This window comes from Indicator indicator, chromosome 22, assembly GCF_027791375.1.
Source record: "Indicator indicator isolate 239-I01 chromosome 22, UM_Iind_1.1, whole genome shotgun sequence".
In the NCBI taxonomy this organism is placed as follows: Eukaryota; Metazoa; Chordata; class Aves; order Piciformes; family Indicatoridae; genus Indicator; species Indicator indicator.
Window position 1 is genome coordinate 9828523 of NC_072031.1, and position 17315 is coordinate 9845837.

At 40.5% G+C, this 17315-nt stretch overlaps 1 protein-coding gene across 1 annotated transcript; it reads right to left on the reverse strand.

Moving 5' to 3' along the window:
* Positions 1 to 111: 111 nt before the first annotated feature.
* CCZ1 (CCZ1 homolog, vacuolar protein trafficking and biogenesis associated) lies at positions 112 to 15538 on the reverse strand. Its single transcript, XM_054390954.1, has 15 exons — positions 15440 to 15538; positions 13560 to 13657; positions 13348 to 13441; positions 13176 to 13250; positions 12238 to 12285; positions 11542 to 11625; positions 8294 to 8469; positions 7576 to 7657; positions 6936 to 6997; positions 5898 to 6009; positions 5271 to 5304; positions 4804 to 4921; positions 2537 to 2695; positions 1336 to 1463; positions 112 to 242 (listed from the first exon to the last, which is right to left on the reverse strand). Exons 1-15 carry the CDS (start codon positions 15536 to 15538, stop codon positions 187 to 189), a joined length of 1425 nt encoding a protein of 474 aa, XP_054246929.1. The 3' UTR covers positions 112 to 186.
* Positions 15539 to 17315: the final 1777 nt, after the last annotated feature.

Here is a 17315-nt window from a genome sequence, read left to right on the forward strand (position 1 = left end):
TGCACATAAACATTTTTAAAATCTAAAAATTTTATGATCAGAGTTTACAGATTTTAGTAGAAATTTTGATTCTTACAAAGCAAGTATTGCTTTACTATTGTCATTATTCCAGTCAATAATATGACTAATAACTTTTCATGTTGAACAACTGACATTGACATCTTCAATAAATCAGCCCTTTGCAGATCAATCCAAGAAGAAAATATTGTTAAACTGTGTTGCACAAAGTTTCTTCACTTCTTCTGTAAAAAAAAAAAAAAAAAAAAGAAGTTCCAGCATGATTATTTTACAGGATCCTCCATAAGAAAAACCCTGGGGGCTCATCATGGAGAATATAACTAAATTCAAACAGAAAAACCCCTAGGAGTTTCTAATGTAGAAACACTTCATGTTGTTCTGTCTTCAGACTTGACTCAATCTTTTGCGGCCATTTCACACTGAAAGATGCTTTGTTTTCTAAGTGGCTGAAGTGTCAGTGATGGTTTGAGTTTGCTGCTGGGCCATTCACCTTGTCAAATACTTAGCTTCAAGAAAGGGAAGGAATTGTAACCTCTTTCCAGGAGAAGGAAAGGTTAGAGTAGTCTGTCACAACTCTAGTCTGCACAACTTTTGCTTTGTTCTGTTTAGCAGACACCACTTCCTAAGTTTATCAGGCACAGAAATGCCCACTGTCGGGCAGGTTTGACTCTGAAATACAGTTACAAATCATTGTTAAGCCATACTCCTCATCCCTCTCTTTAAAATGTAGGTTTGCTAGGCTTTTCCAAGAGAAAAGTGTCAAGTCTTTCCCATCCTTCAAGTAATCGCATTGCCTCCTATTAAAACAGAGCCCCAATTGCTGCACTTGAGACTCCCAACTGCCATTTCTCATAAAGATGCAGTAAGCTTTTAAATAGACTTTGCTAACTCTTACACATAGTGAATTGTGCTCAAAACAACATTAGCAACAAGACAACAATGGAATGAGGATCACTGACAGGGTAGACTATGTGTAAGTAACATACCCATGACTCACTGACAAATAAAATCTAATTTAGATGTAAATATGTTCATCTCTCATCCATAACACACTTCATTAATTACTCCTGAACTGAGCTCTCCTTTATTATTTGGAGGAGGAATAATGGCTGATTAATAATTGAGAACACCTGCTGAATATTTATGCTGTTCTTTCAGAGCTGGTACAAGGCAGACTAAAACCTTATGCAGACTTACCTGGTGCATCATAGATCAATCCCTCTCTAGATTTCTTGTGAGATGGATTTTATTACTTCTCCAGGGACATACATTTTAGTAGTAACTGTATTTAAAGGTAATAAAAAAAACAATCCTTACCATTAACTTCAATCAGATTTGCATTTTTTTGATTCAAAATAACATACAGTTCTCGCTGGTCAGACTTTTTCCCAACTACCCAGTAATCACTCATTGCCTTCACAATAATTTCCTCGTCTTCATCAACTCTGAAAGAAGTTTTAGAAAGAAGGTGGCAGCAAGATCATCTTCAACAACTTAATTTCTAATCAGTATAATGGCATGAATTGTGTAGCATCAAAGAGCAATTGCCAGTACTAATTCAGGTGTAGTTCAGCAATCCAAGATGAAGGCTTTGTAAATGGCTGCTTAATTACATCCCCAGATGAGTAAATCGTTAAAGTGTCCAGCAACCGAATACTCCAGTGCTCTGAAGAAAACACCTATCCTTCACACAAAGGATACACTTCACAGATTTATGATTTGCTACACAGTGACCAAATAAAGCAATCTGGAGATGGTATGGTGATACAGCATTCACACAAGCAGTAGTTAACCTAGAACTAAACCATGCTCAACAGCTATATATATATATTACATAAAGCTGTCACTGATGAAACAGTCTTATTTCATTTATAGAAAAATGAAAACCTTGTGCTTAGGCAGAATGGGGAAATTGCCAGTCACTAAGAGCTACACCACAGTCACTCAGCATTTTCGTGTCCTTCATTAATTTTTATGGTGAAGATGGGCTCTCCCATCTTGGAGCACAATATTCACTGAGAAGAAGCCAGTTATCTTCTCTAGCAGCAGTACTGCAGTAACTGCAAGGTTTGCATTTCATCTGTTTTCTGATCCCTACCAGCAGACAGCTGTTTCAGAGGAGGGTGTAAACAGCCAGAAGCAGGTTTCCCTGTCCTTTATGCTACTTATCTAGGGATTAGACAGACTTAAGTCCAAAGGCACTAGGCTTCATTTTCCTTTTACTTTGTAATAGCTACTCTGAAACTTCAAATAGATTAGATAGTTCTTTGGATATAGGCCCTGGCCCTGCCTAAAATTATTTTTTAAAAGGACAATAGAAGTTTTGTTTAAGACAGACTACTTCTAAACCTACACAAAATACCAGATACGATCCATGTTATACCACTTACCTCACAGGGCTATGAATAGCCAAGCATGAACAAAATGACATGAAAGATTCACTCATTGGAAAGAAAAATAAAACAAAAAAATCTACTTGACAGGAGGAGTTAGAGACTATTTAATAGTTAAGCATTACCTGGAGAAGTCACTGTTGATGTCACCGAGAATCTTCATGAGGTCAGGGTGAACAGATGCAAGTGATACACTGGGTGTTTTCCTCATGTGAATGGTACTTTTCTCTGCCAGGTTCATGTGATTGAAATAGATAAACTTAAACTGAGGCTCCTTCTCAGCCCTAAGAGGATTGTTAAAAAAAACAAACACACAAACAAATAGTCCATGAACACTGAGACATTCCGTAGGCACAGGCTTCACAGAGAACGGTAACAATCCAGTGCAAAGCTCACCAGACATCCTGAAGTTATTCTCACATTGCAGAGACTCAAGTACATTAAGACTTGTAGCATGATCAAACTTGATTTCAATGTACTTTTTTCATTTTGGCTTGTGGGTTTTTTTGTTTCTTTTTAAGAAAAGGCAAACCTGCAAACCCAACCAGTTTTTCCCCCTCTGCTGTTTAGGCTGCTAGAAAGTCGACACAGGGAATCTAAAGGCTTAGTTCTAAACTACTTCCCAGTAGTAGTTTGCTTGCATTTTTCTAAGGACCTGTTTCTTCTCTGTCCTGATTTTCTCTGTCCTCTGTTTCCTTCTTGCTCTCCACTATGCCAGTCCAATCTGATGCTAGTCTTTAGTTTGATTAGTAAGCAATCTTGCAATCATGTCTTTGTTTTTAGTGACAAGCAAAAGAAATAATTCCTTGATTCAGGCAGTTAAGACTTCCTCCCATCATTTGTGTGAGTCAAGCAAGAGACTATTTTCGAATTCCTGCATTGGAAGTCTTCCTCCCTTTTTTATTAATACCAAATCTGTCACTTAGTGATGTAGTTTTGGTAGATGTCACAACACATTCAGACTGGCAAAAACTGGCTACAGCAATTGGTACTTGAGGGCTATATATTATTTAGCATCAGGGAGATACTGTGATGACACCACTCAGCTTAGCAAACAACCAGATACCCCCTTCCTCTCTGTCACCCAGATGCATTAGTGTCAAGAAACTGTATCATGTTTTTGAGACACCATGGCATTAAAGTTTTAAAAGAGTTAAAGCTGCCAAAGCCAGTCCCAGGTGACATTTAAAAACCCCAAGTTTAATGATTTAGTGGATTGGCACAATTTCAAGCACATCCTATTCTATACCCTGCAGTTTTGCTGATCTGGCACACTACCACTGAATGAGTTCAGTCGCACACCTATCTTTGGTTTAATTCCTCTTTTGTCATATCCAATGCTCTTGCTTCCCCAACTAACACATCTATCTAAAAGTAAATACAATTTTATGGATAGTCAGCTATGGTTCTAAGGGAAATACTTTTACAGCATGAACATACTTTTTCACTTGACTTTCCTTTTTTTGCCCCTCAAGTATTTATCTTAGTCCTGCAAAGCAGAAAACAGTTTTTTTTCCTCACCTATTACACATTTCAATGCTTCAGGAAGCAGTAATTCTAGAAAGATCTAAAACCTGCATTGTAATCAAATAATCCACTCACTAAAACCTCCATTTCAAACTGTTAAAAATTGTTCTAGTGTCTCAACCTTCATTTTCCTTTTGGACTTGAAAGAGAGTTAAGAGTTACATGTACTTAGCCCAAGCTCTAAGTACTTGTGTCTAAGGCAATACTCAGAGTGGTGTCAGCATCCACTTGAGGTGGAAAATGCAGGTCTTTCAAGGTTATAAAAAGCAGCAGAATGGGAAAGCAGAAGCCAAAGGAAATTAGCATCAATATGGATGTGGGCACCAAGATAGTGACAACAAACCAAACCAAACAAACACCCACACCCCCCAAAACAAACAAAATCAACCAACCAAACTCCACTAGCCCAAGAGCTGATATTCTGTTTCCCTCAAGAAAAGGTAGAAAGCATAAACTGAAGATTTTGCAGGAACTGATACTTATCTACTTCAACATGAGAGATAGTGACAGAAGACTACCACTACCACTTCAGCTGTCATTTTGGCCACCTTGTATATATTTCTGCAAGCATGTTTTATACAATAGTTATGCGCACACACAGGAAAAATGTTTCAGTCACACAATGAACATTCATTCCTAAATTAATAACATGAGTGTTGTTACTTCAGGAAGACCTAATTAAGCAAGAACAGGTACTTTACAAATGCTTAAGATGCAGAAAGGTTGATAAACATCATTTAAGTACACAGATAACTCAATACGTTGAGCATTTGGCCTCATGTTACCGTTATTTAAGCAGTTCATTAAACCTAATTTATAGCCAACTAACGAGGGACTGCAACAGGAACAGAAAAGTGGTACAAACCCTGATATTCTCTTGTTGATGTTGTATTGTTCACATATATCTGATGCTAACACGGTGAGTTGAGGCCCAACAATGCTGTCCAGTTTACGGCAAAACTCCAGCGTAGGTGGAATTGAAGCTAGGTGGTGGGTAAAAAGAAGGGAGAGATGAGATTCTCTTCCCACAGCTGAAGCTTATGTTTCAGTACCCACTTTCTCTAAACATCACTGACAGTCCTGGGACAAACTGTTTCATTATAACCTTAGGGACAATTTTGAAAGTGCCTGGCTAACTAAAGTAGTATGTAGTCATTTTATTGTGTAAATGGAGTTATTTATACCACTGGAACAAAATTCAAAAGACTGATACAAGCATCCAGGAAGAAGAGACTCAATTAACAACGTATTTTTCATAAGTAAAACAAGTTGCATATAAAATAGCATTTTGTACTATGTCTTGCCAAGTGAGTGATGCTAATAGGTACTTACCATCAACCATAAAGCAGACAGCTGCACTCATGGCCTGGAACAAAAGTTGAAAAAAAACAAAAAAAAAAAATTTACAACAGGTTACCTCAACTACGTCAAATAAATGACAATACTTCAGTGAGGCTACAAACAAGTAAACCAGTTAAATTAAAAAAAAAAAAAAGCCAACTACTTTAGAGGCAATGCTTCTGTAGGATAATCTCTTTGTAATCTTGCACAACACAGGATAGTTGTGATTTTAAAAATTTAGCCCAGTTAACCATTTTTAAGTTGCAGGGGAAGGGTAAAATTTTCTGAAAATGCATTTTATGCAAGGATTTATGTCTGCAAGAAACTTGCATTTAATTTTAAAAAAAGGTTTTGTTTTACTGAGTAATGCTACATAAAGACTACATAAAGTAACTAAGGCTGGTATTCTGTTTAAATAAAGCAACGTTCTGGGGAGAGGGCAGGGGAGGGGAAAAGAGGATGCAAGCTTTAAAGCTTGATGCTGGAAACACCAAAGAGCTTTCTGTCTCTTCACTTCAACCTGGGCATATCAATGCATCTTTCTATACAATTCCTAAGCACTTCACATCAATATCTTCACCTAACTCTGTGGAATGATTGCACAGAAAAGTGTAATACCTTATAAACAATTAAATGAAGCTCTTCGTAAGTGTCATCAGTATTAACGAATATTTTGGGGAAACGGCATTTTGCTTCTGGATCATTAAGATTTAAAGGTCCAGTAAGAAACCTAGAAAATAATTTAACAGGTCAGATGTAATGGATTTGTGTATTTCAGTTCTTCCTATTTAAACAGATGTTCTTGAAACTAGCAATTACTTGCGTGTATGAATCTGTCTGAATACAATTATGAGTTTTCAGCAATGCAGATAGGCACAGAGCCCTTAATGTATTATCTCAGCACTTACATTTTTGAAGCAGTATTTGCATTTGTGCCCCAGAGAGTTACAGAAACAGGATCAGAAAGCCAGAATAATACTAAAGGAAATAAACTGCACAGATCAAAGGAACAACAACAAAGCTTTCCACATTGAAGTTGCTGCTGTTTTTAAAAGCCTTTCCTTCCTTTTTTTTTTTTTTTGTTTCTACTGGGAATGTACTTATTTTCCTTTCAAACAGTACGTTCTAATTGGTGTTAGAAGCACCTTAAACTTAGAGCAGTGGGGAGGGTGGAACAGGGATTATGTGCCAGTGCCTCGATCCCAAAAGAAAACAATAAATCAGGTAGGAGGAATTTTCATGATTGAAGAAAGATGTCCAAACCCACAATTACCCAAAATAGTGTTGCACAGCTGCTTAGGTACAGAATTCCCCACTCTGACATACTAAGCACAGGGGGGAGGGAAATAGATACATCCTTAGATTAAATCTATACCTTTGGCTGAAGTGCCTGACTGAAAAGAAGTGACCAAAGCAGTTCCAAACCTTTTGATGTAGCGCATTAAGAGCAGTGGGGAAGAAAAAGAAATCTGCAGTAATGTTAAAGAAGCCTTTTCCCTTTTTTCCCCAAAGGTCAAGTTTCACATTGCACCAACTACTGTGCAACCCTCTGGAATGAGCTGTGTGTGAAATATGTGCTCAAAATACATGTACTCCTCCTCCCAAGCTTTTGCCCTTGAGGGAAGTAGCAGCAGCTGGTGACAGTAAACAAGCTACCTTCCATAGTGTTGTAGATTTCCTGGCATTTCAGCACGTATTGGAGAATCTCTACCTGCTAACTGAAGTGAAAAAGAACACAGATAAGAAAACACAGCTTAGAGGTATTTTGTGTTACATTTTGTACACTGTCTTTAAATCAAATTCAAAGCAAACCACTTGCAGAAATTACCACTCATGAAGGTATATGCTCTGTGTAACATGAAGTAAGTAAAGCATTTACTGATTTTAAAGTTTAGCTTATGGAGCTTTTTGTTGGAGGGAAGGATAGGTAACTCCATGTGGTCTTATGGCCTTCCACACTGCATTTAGCCATCAAGCTGAAGGGATTCATTTGCATTACTGAGCAGTCAGCAGGTATCAACATTCAGTAAACTCCCTATCACCTCCTCATATTCAAGTTACCAGCACAATTCATACTGTTAGGTGCAAATACTACTGACTGCAGTGAAAACACCACACCTCTGAATTCCTAAACTAAAATTTAAAGAGGGAGGGGAGAGATAATCCTCTTTGGGTTTTAGCCCTTAGTGGTACCAGATAAACAGAAATTAAAGGAGAAAAACCAACCCGAACCAAAGCTAGGAACTAAGAACCACCTCCACCCTTGCCTCCCTAAAACAAATCCTAATTACCATACCTCAGGTTCCATGTGCCTTGGAAACAGAGATGTTGTGAGATATTTGTACAAAATTCTCATGTCATCTTGTTCCAGTCCACTCCTAGATCAGGGAGAAAGAAACACAAGTGATGTTTGTGCTGCAGTTCAGATCACACGTTTTCTGCTAACTAAAACTCAGGCAAAGCACATGCCAAAGTAGGGTACAACATTTCAGTGTCTCAGCAGATTAAATCCCAGAACATTAATTTTTAATAAAATGTTAGTTTATTTGCTAAATATAAGACACATCCAAAATACCTATAAACCATAAGAAAAACAGAAACAACATTTAAATAAAGATGAAGTCTGCTGTACCAAAGTCCATTTTTAAGCAAAACTCTTCACAAGCAGTGAACTATATAGTTATAACTGCTATAGTTATATAAAGGATAACCCTTTAATTAACCTATACTAAAAGTCCTACAAGAGGAACTCGTGTATATGCAGTCTCTTGTGATGGAAAAGACAAAGATACTTCTCTAGCTACTCCTCAGGCGACCTTCAAAGTAATCCTTTGGTACAGGTTAGAGATTTTTAAAGCTGAAGACCAATACTTTTCTTATGTATCATTCATCCTACCATTTAGTTTTCTCATTTTCATGCAACTCTTTCACTGAGTCAGAAGCTTTGCTACTATGACACTTATTTATAGGCTGAGTAATTGAAGACACAAAAAAAGAATTATTTTAGTACCTACCAGATAAGCTGGTCGTTGTAGAGAAATGCAGTATACTTGACTATGTTCAGGCTTTCTTCCATCCTATTAATAAATGACTGAATTTTCAAGTAAGTCATTTTATCCAGTGGAAAGAAGCTGATTCCACAAAACACATCCAGCAGATCACAAGACTGTAAGTGCAGTGTCTGCAAGTACTTGAGAATAATGACAGTCGATTTTTAGAATGCAGAAAACTTCCAATGTAGATTTAAATTACAAATTTGAGTCTAATCCCTGGTAGTCTAGACTAACAATACCAAAACCCCCAAAAAACCAAATCAAACAAACCACCAACCCTTCCAGTTCTCCTTCATATGGGGATAGACTTCAGTAGACCCAGTAGCAACACAAGGTGATGGTCTACTAAGAGTAGATTCAGACTAGATAAGGAAGAAATCTTTTATGCTGAGGGTGGTGATACACTGGCGCAAGTTGCCCAGAGAGGTGAGAGATTCATTCAAGTTGTATGGGGCTCTGAGCAACCTGAAATAGTTGAAGATTTCCCTGCTTACTGCAGGGAGGGGTGCACTAAATGACCTTTAAAGGTCTCCTCAAACCCAAACCATTCTGTGAGTCTATGTATGTGAATGGGATTCCAAGTGTCATAGTGACAACAGTATTGAAGCCTATTAAGTATTTAAGAGCAAGCACAGCCTATCTTACTAACATTTCTATGGAGTTAATTCTGAAATTAAATATTACCAGATAAATCTATTAGTCTTCAATGAGCAAAAATAATTTCTATGATTCTCTTTACCAAGAGATTTCAAATGCATTATCAAATACTCTGCTCTGTGAAATATGAGTTATCCAGTGGCTCCCTCTACAGTCACTTCACACTACCAAAAAAACCCAAGTAAATACAGATAAATAGTATGACAGATCTCTGTCACAGTTTACAATCTAACATCCATTTCCTGTCAAAGTTTCAGTGTGGTTTAAGCCTGCCAGTAACATGTAGCCAATTTATTCAACAGGGTTATAACTGAAATTTTTCCTTAGATTTCTTTCTGCTATACAAATCTATTACTATTTTAACTTTAATAGGAACTTCAAAGAACAACAACAGTTTTAAAGATAAAAATCTATTGCTTTCCTTTTTGCCATGCTCTGGTTTTTAAATTTAGACAACAGTATACACTCAGCTAATCAAACAAATACTCCTTATGCAAACAGTGTTCATTCTAGTCTACAACAGTCTTAAACATAAGCAAAAATCCTCTTCAAATCCACAAGCAAAGGCTGTCCTAAAAATCAAACTGTATTGTACTTTTGTTTCCACTGTCACAACATTGTGTTCTTTTAAAAACCCAGAAGAATAAAACTGTAAACATTGGTATAGTGTCTGCAGTCCACCATGAGCAAAGATATCAATATTAAAATCTTTACCACAAGAGAATTAACTGCTGACAGCAGTCCCCTGTTTCCTTTCCTGCAAACAAGAAAAATGGGGCTGCCATGTTTTATAGCTAGCTTGATGAAACTTTGCATGTAGGAGTTTGAAATTCTGCCAGACATGACTACTCACTTATGTGAAAAATACCTGAAAAAAAAAAATTGATTGATTTCTTGCTTAGAAATAGGATTTGCTTTCCATCCTTCCAGTACAACATTTCAATATTTCAATATAACATTTCAATACAACATGTTCAATATCTTTATTGATGATCTGGATGAGGGGATTGAGTCCATCATCAGTAAATTTGCAGATGACACCAAGCTGGGAGCAGATGTTGATCTGTTAGAAGGTAGAAGGGCTCTGCAGAGGGACCTTGACAGGCTGGACAGATGGGCAGAGTCCAACAGGATGGCATTCAACAAGTCCAAGTGCCGGGTGCTGCACTTCGGCCACAACAACCCCATGCAGAGCTACAGGCTGGGGTCAGAGTGGCTGGAGAGCAGCCAGGTGGAAAGGGACCTGGGGGTACTGGTTGACAGGCGCCTGAACATGAGCCAGCAGTGTGCCCAGGCGGCCAAGAGAGCCAATGGCATCCTGGCCTGCATCAGGAATAGTGTGGCCAGCAGGAGCAGGGAGGTCATTGTACCCCTGTACACAGCACTGGTTAGGCCACACCTTGAGTACTGTGTCCAGTTCTGGGCCCCTCAGTTTAGGAAAGATGTTGAATTGCTGGAGCATGTCCAGAGAAGGGCAGCGAGGCTGGGGAGAGGCCTTGAGCACAAGCCCTATGAGGAGAGGCTGAGGGAGCTGGGACTGTTTAGCCTGGAGAAGAGAAGGCTCAGGGGAGACCTCATTGCTGTCTACAACTACCTGAAGGGAGGTTGTAGCCAGGAGGGGGTTGGTTTCTACTCCCAGGCAACCAGCACCAGAACAAGAGGACACAGTCTCAAGCTGTGCCAGGGGAGGTTTAGGCTGGAGGTGAGGAGAAAGTTCTTCACAGAGAGAGTGGTTGGCCATTGGAATGTGCTGCCCAGGGAGGTGGTGGAGTCACCATCCCTGGAGGTGTTCAAGAGGGGATTGGACGTGGCACTTGGTGCCATGGTTTAGATAGGCATGAGGTGTAGGGTGACAGGTTGGACTCGATGATCCTTGAGGTCTCTTCCAACCTTCTTGATTCTTGATTCTTAAAGATTGAAGCTAATTTCTGAAGAGCAGTGATAACAAAGTATTTCCTGAAACCTTATCAGACACTATTACTAATTCCATATGGGTGGTGGAGAGGACAGAGTGGGTGGAGGAAAAAAAAATTACATTACTTCACAGTACTATGAGATTTGAGTCTGTGCACACAGGTGGAATCTCCATCCCTGGATGTTTTCAAGACCCAACAAGTCAAAGCCCTTTGCAGCCCAATTTGATTTCAGTGTTACCCTACTTTAAGTAGGGGGTTGACCTGGATAGCTTCTCCAGATTGCTCCCAACCTGAATGATTCTGGAGCAGTTATTCAAACAGGACTGCACAGACTGTTGCCATGCTAACCAATTCAAATATTAAAACAGAATTCCAAAGAATGAACATGATTCCACTGGGGAAAAGTTATCCATCAGCTAAGCTGTCCCTGTTGTGGTTCAACTCCACTTAAAGGATCTACCAAATTAGTAAGAAGCAGGAAATATTTCAGAAAAACAAGGAACCAGACTTTGTGTTGCCACTACACCTTTTCCACTACTTATTATTTAGAGTCACACTGCAGCCACTTTGAGAAGATTTTTGCTTTTACTTCCAACACAGAATCATGCTGTATGTGCCTGAAAAAGAAGGTCTTACCCGATGGAAGAATTTCTCTAGTCTCTCCTTTAGAACTTTTACACCTCCATCTTCCATGGCTTTCAGGAACGTGCCATTGAAAAGCTAATAGTTAAAAGGAAAAAATAAAATCAGTCAGGTAATCATTTGGTAAAGTCAGATAATGGTTGGACTTGATAATCTTAAAGATCTTTTCCAACCAAAACGATTCTATGATTTACAGTAATTTCCTACAACTCAGACATGAATACAGCTAAATTCCAAGCCAGCTCCTGTTTCTGAGTACTTCAGTACTATGGACTCCACATAAATCCAGATGCATCCCTTTATTAACAAAGTCCCTCAGACTTGCAGAGTTCAGGCATATGAGGCAGCAGAGGCAGGAGAAGGAAACATATCTCACACTCTTGTTTTGAAAACGACAGATTGTTTCTACAACAGGTAATAGCCATCACCATGAAAATCAAACCCTTAGTACTGTAACTACCCATGAAAAAAAAAAAATCTGGACTTGTAAGAAACTAGAAAGTTCTTATTTTTACCAGCACAGGTAACTGCAAAAGCTTTATCTCTCTTCCATCAACACCATTACAGCTTCAGGAAGATAACAGACAATAGTAATGAGACAAGAATGTCAAAGCTGTGATGAGCTTACACATCCAAATGGTACCAAGAGGTACCTCTGCCCAGAAGAGGAGCCTCTAATACTAACCCTACCTTGTACATGCTGTAGCACTGCTGTAGGACCGAACTATAAACCTTGTCCTGCAAAAAAAAAGGGCAGGATATTAGTATATGCAGAGGCAGAATTTCAAGCATTTTGGCCAAATGACACACTTCCAAAAAGCCAGCAAAAACACAAATTAAGAGAAATTGATCTCTGAAAAGTTAAATAGCATTTTCAATCAGCATCTAGACATTTCTTTGTACTTAAGATACCAGATACAGATAGTGGCCTTGCCTAAGGCCACTGGTGAGTGAAAACGAACTTCTTTCTAACTAGTTTTCTTTAGTCAAAGGCTAAATGAGGTGGGACACCTTAACAGGCTTTTATTGAGCTAGGATCTTAACCCAGATGAAAATAAGACTATTTTATTGTTTGTCTGGCAAAATAGAGTGCCTGCAACACCAATCCTTTTCTTTGATCACAATGAGGAGCAGAGACAGCATAAGCAACCAGCATTTTATTTATTAACCTACCCTTCCTGTACACAGTTAAACTTACCTAATGATACTGCAGTTTGGACAAGAAATCCATAACAGTTATGAGCTGTTTGTTTTTCCAGATTATTAGTGAAGATTGGTAGTCAAAGTAATAATGTATATTTATTTTTATTAGGTTTAAGTCATTTAAAATCTTGGAAGAACTTCTTTAGGGCCTAAGAAAAATTCACTTATTCCAAGCTAGAGGTCTCACAGCTGTGTATTTTACTGATGTTTACTGGGTGAGTTTGAAATGCTGTCTGGATAATTCTCTTGCTCTTTTCTTTACATTTGATTGAAAAGTACTTCCCCCCCTTCTTCAATTTGTATATATATGTATATATACATAAAAATTAATTTTGGCAGCAGTTCAAGAAGAATTAAACTAAGGTATTTCTGGAGGTACTCTTAAAATACAATATAGCCCAACCTCCCCAAACATTGGGTCTTACCAGTAATTCTTCTTCCTGATATTCGTAGACTGGCTTTCCATCTTTGTGTTTTTCTATGATGGGATTCCGTACAACCTAGAAAGTGGAACAGGCTGGCATTAGACAATGCAGAATGCATTGAGAACAGTGCAATATGATGTTTTAGAAATATGGATATCACATGCATAAGTACCATGACCATCCAGAAGTTTTCTTCAGGTTCATGGAAAAATTGTCTGTTCTTTTGCGTATGCAGGGATTTTGCAGGTTTTGTTGGACTGAAGGTCCTGGAAAGAAAGCATATATGTAGATGCAGACATTTATACACACAAAATGAAAAAAAAAAATGAATGAGAAACACAGTGCTTGTGCTGATACATTGAGCCATGCAACCAGACTTCATACCTTGTGAATTGTATTATAGCTTCACATAGTCCCACGTTTCTAATTTTTTCATTCTTTTCTACTTCATTTGGATGATAGAAGAGAATCTTCTTTTCTTCCTAAAATTTGAAAAGAGTCTAAGCAAATCCATTTTAATAGAATCAAGAGTTGAAAAATACTGGCTTCATGGTTTGTTTGTTTGAAATTGTAATCCCTTCATTTCCTAGGCAGAATTTTATCTTGTACCTAAGTGGGCTTCTGTAATAATGCATAAAGGGCATAGTTAAGCACGCTTAAGCAGTCAGGCATCCCAAGATATCTCAAAATGCTTTATAAATTGAAGACTATTGAAATCATAGGCCCTAGTCACTTCATAGCTCATTCAAAGCAAGGTTAGCTTCAAAGCCAGATCAAAACATGCCTAGCTTCAAAGCTAGCTCAGATTGCTCAAGGCATTGTCCAGCTAAGTTTCGAATATCTCTGAAGATGGAGATTCCATAGCCTTTCTGGGCCTTTCTCTGCTGTTTGACTACTTCTGTGACAAAATTTTTCTTCTATCTCATAAGAACTTCCTTTGCTCACTCAAACTTCTTCCATTACCTCTCATCTTTTCACTTCAAGAACCTGACTCCATCCTCTACAGGTACTCCTTAGACAGAGGAAGAAAGCCATCGCATCCCATCCACATCACTTCTTCTTAAGGCCACACAAATCCAGTTATCTAAGGTGCATCACAAAATTCACCCCTCTGACCAACTGAGGGGCCTTCCACTGGGCTTGCTCCAGTCTGTCAGTATTTGTCGTGCTCTGGGAAGCCCCAGAGGAACACAGTGTCCACCAGCAATCTCCCAAGTGTTGAAGAAAGGGGGAAGCAATCCCTTCACTTGACCTGCACACTCACTCACACAGCTTCGCACACTGGTAGTTTTCACTGCTGCAGGGACACACTGCTGATTCACATACAACCTGTTGTTCACTAGGAATTCCTGGTCCCATTCTGCAAAATTACTTTCTAACCAGTCAGCCCCTGGTCAGTCACAGTGCATGACATTATTTTATCCCACAGACAGGACTTTGCATTTGCCTTTGCTGAGCCTCACCAGGTTTTGGCTTGCCCACCTCCCCAGCTCACTGTGGCTCCCTCTGAACAGCAGCCTTGCCCTCCAGTGTATTAACAGCCTCCTTTGGGCTGGAGTCACCCACGGACTTGGTGGTGGTGCACTCAGCCTCACTACCCTAATCATTAATAAGGATGCAAGTACACTGCCCTGCTCAAACCCTATTAAAACTAAAGGTTATCATATGAAACATACAATAAGCTGCTATCTAGAAATAGTCTATAGCTTCTTGAATTTACTTACTGAAGATCACAACGGCAAGAAAATACTAGCAATAACCTGAACGTAACCAAGTTCAACACTAGGCTTTCTACCATGTTGTAGCTACCTGGATAAACTATTTGTGTAAGTTAATGCATTAGTAAAATATAGTTACTATCAGACCAGCTCTCCATCTACAGTATTTTCCGTGCTACTGCTCCTTTTTAGTCTGAAGCAGAGGCAGATCTAGGTGCAGGCGGCACTTGTCCCTGGCCCCGCTGAAGAGAGCCGATACACAAGCCCCAGGTGCTGACCAGGTGGCCACGGGCAGGCAAAGCCGCGGGTCCCACACCCCCGCCAAGCACCGCTCCTTGCCGAGCCGCCTTTGTCCGGGGATGTTCTGGTGGGCGAAGAGTTAATCCCGCGGGCACATGCTGCGGCCCAGGCATCAGGAAGGAGGGACAGCAGGGCCAAGACAGCCGTCCCAGAGCCCGCTGCGGCAATCGAACCCGGGACAGAGCTGGGCCGAGAGAGTACCCTCCTCTTCCCACAGCCCCGGGACGCGACGCCCCGCTCTGGTACCTCTCCCTCTTTGGGCCCCAGCTTGGGGTTATAGATGAAGAAACTGAGCAGGGTCGGAGCGAGCTGTTTCTCCTGGCCGGCTCCGCCCGCCGTCGCCATGCTGAGCCTGAAGTGAGAGCGCCTGGGGCCGGCAGCCGCCACACACCATCAGGGAGCAGCCCGAGGCTCTCCACCGGCGCCGGCCCCGCAGCTCTTCCGCCTTCTCTCTCCCCGCCCCGGAAGAGCACGGCGCGGGCTGGGAAGTGCTCCCGGGGCCCGGCGACGGCCGGTGCTCCGCCGCGCCCCCGCCGGCGGAGAGAGGAATGGCAGGTGGCGGGCAGGAGCAAGGGGCTGCGCGGGCTGGAGCTCACCGGGCGCTGCTCACTGTCTGGCGATCTGGGGACTCGCAGGAGGCTTGGGGAGCCCCGAGGATCCAGTTTGCCCTCAGTGAGACGTCGTGGCTGGTCAGGGATCCGTGAGCCCTGTGCCTCCCAGGGCGGGACTGCAGGCCAGAGGAAAGTTAATTTCTGTATGCTCTTTACTTACACATGAAAGCATTGGTGGCGTTGATAGGCAAGTTGATTTCTTACCAAAGAAATTATAAAACTGCAGTGACTGTGGAGTCTGGCTTGTGTTGGGTTAAACCAGGGGATGGCCATGAAAATGCTCAGGGGCCTGGAACACCTGTCCTAGGAAGCCAGGCTGAGGGAGCTGGGGGTGTTCAGCCTGGAGAAGACTCCAGGGAGGCTGATAGCAGCCTGCCAGCACCTGAAGGGGCCTACAAGAAGGCTGCAGAAGGACTGTTTACAGAGTCCTGTAGTGATAGGATGAGACACAATGGTTTCAAATTAGAGAAGTGTAGGTTGCGCATTAAGAGGGAGTTCTTCACCATGAGAGTAGTGGAACAGGTTGCCCAGGGAGGTAGCTGAGGCCTGATCCTTGGAGATATTCAAGGTCAGGATGGACAGGGCTCTGAGAGATCTCATCTCATGGAGGATGGCCCTGCTCACTGCAGGGGGTTGGGACTAGATGACCTTTGGTGGTCCTTTCCAATCCAAACAATTCTATGATTCTGTCACTTAACACAATGGACATTCTGGTCTGTGACAAGGTCTGTTGAATGCTGTAACAGAAATACTGTTGCAAGGAATATATTGGGGAGGCAAGTGTGGTTGGACAGTGGATACTTACTGTAATTGGTGATTGCTAGGGAAGGTATTTCCTTGCCAAACTTTCCCTGGGAAGGGGATTGATGCATATGTAAAGATTGCTAAAATACAATTCTGCTCAATACAGCCTCATCTGTAAATTGCCATTGCTTTTGGTGGAAGTATTTGTGAGAATCTAGAGAGAGTGATAACAGATTCAATTAAATTATTACATTTCTAATGTACAGATTAACAGGGCAGGAAGAAACTCCGATTGTGGTTCCAATTTCATCCCATCTTCTTAATTGTATGTGCAGTAACACCACACCTTGACATTTGCAAAGCGGCATCAGATCACTCTGAGTTTGAAATGTGATTCCTAGGCCATGATTATGTAAAATTAAACTGCTGCATAAGTACATTGGGAATTTGACAGGACAACCCCTGCATTAAGAGACAAATAATTAACAACTTGATGAGTGCTTTCTAGTTTATTAAAAAAAATACGTAGGAGTAAGAAACATTATTGTTTAGTCATACACTTTGGTTTGTGGAGCCTATTTCTAGGTACTGTTTTGAGTATTTCTGTCAGCTGCATGGTAACAGACTTAACAAAAAGGTGTACTATAAATCACTCTGGGTGTTAGAGCTGACAGCTGTAAATAAATACAGCTGACAGCTCGAATAGCTGTTCCATTGACAGTATGTGGTCTAAATGTGTTAACAAATGTGTAGACTCAGCAGTTTGG

Coding starts and splice junctions, on each gene's coding strand:
- CCZ1 (XM_054390954.1), bottom strand. CDS start 15,538: ATGGCGACGGCGGGCGGAGCCGGCCAGGAGAAACAGCTCGCTCCGACC. Junction 13,658..15,439: donor TGGGGCCCAAAGAGGGAGAG/GTACCAGAGCGG, acceptor TTCAAATTTTAG/GAAGAAAAGAAGATTCTCTT. Junction 2,696..4,803: donor ATCAACAAGAGAATATCAGG/GTTTGTACCACT, acceptor CAATCCTCTTAG/GGCTGAGAAGGAGCCTCAGT.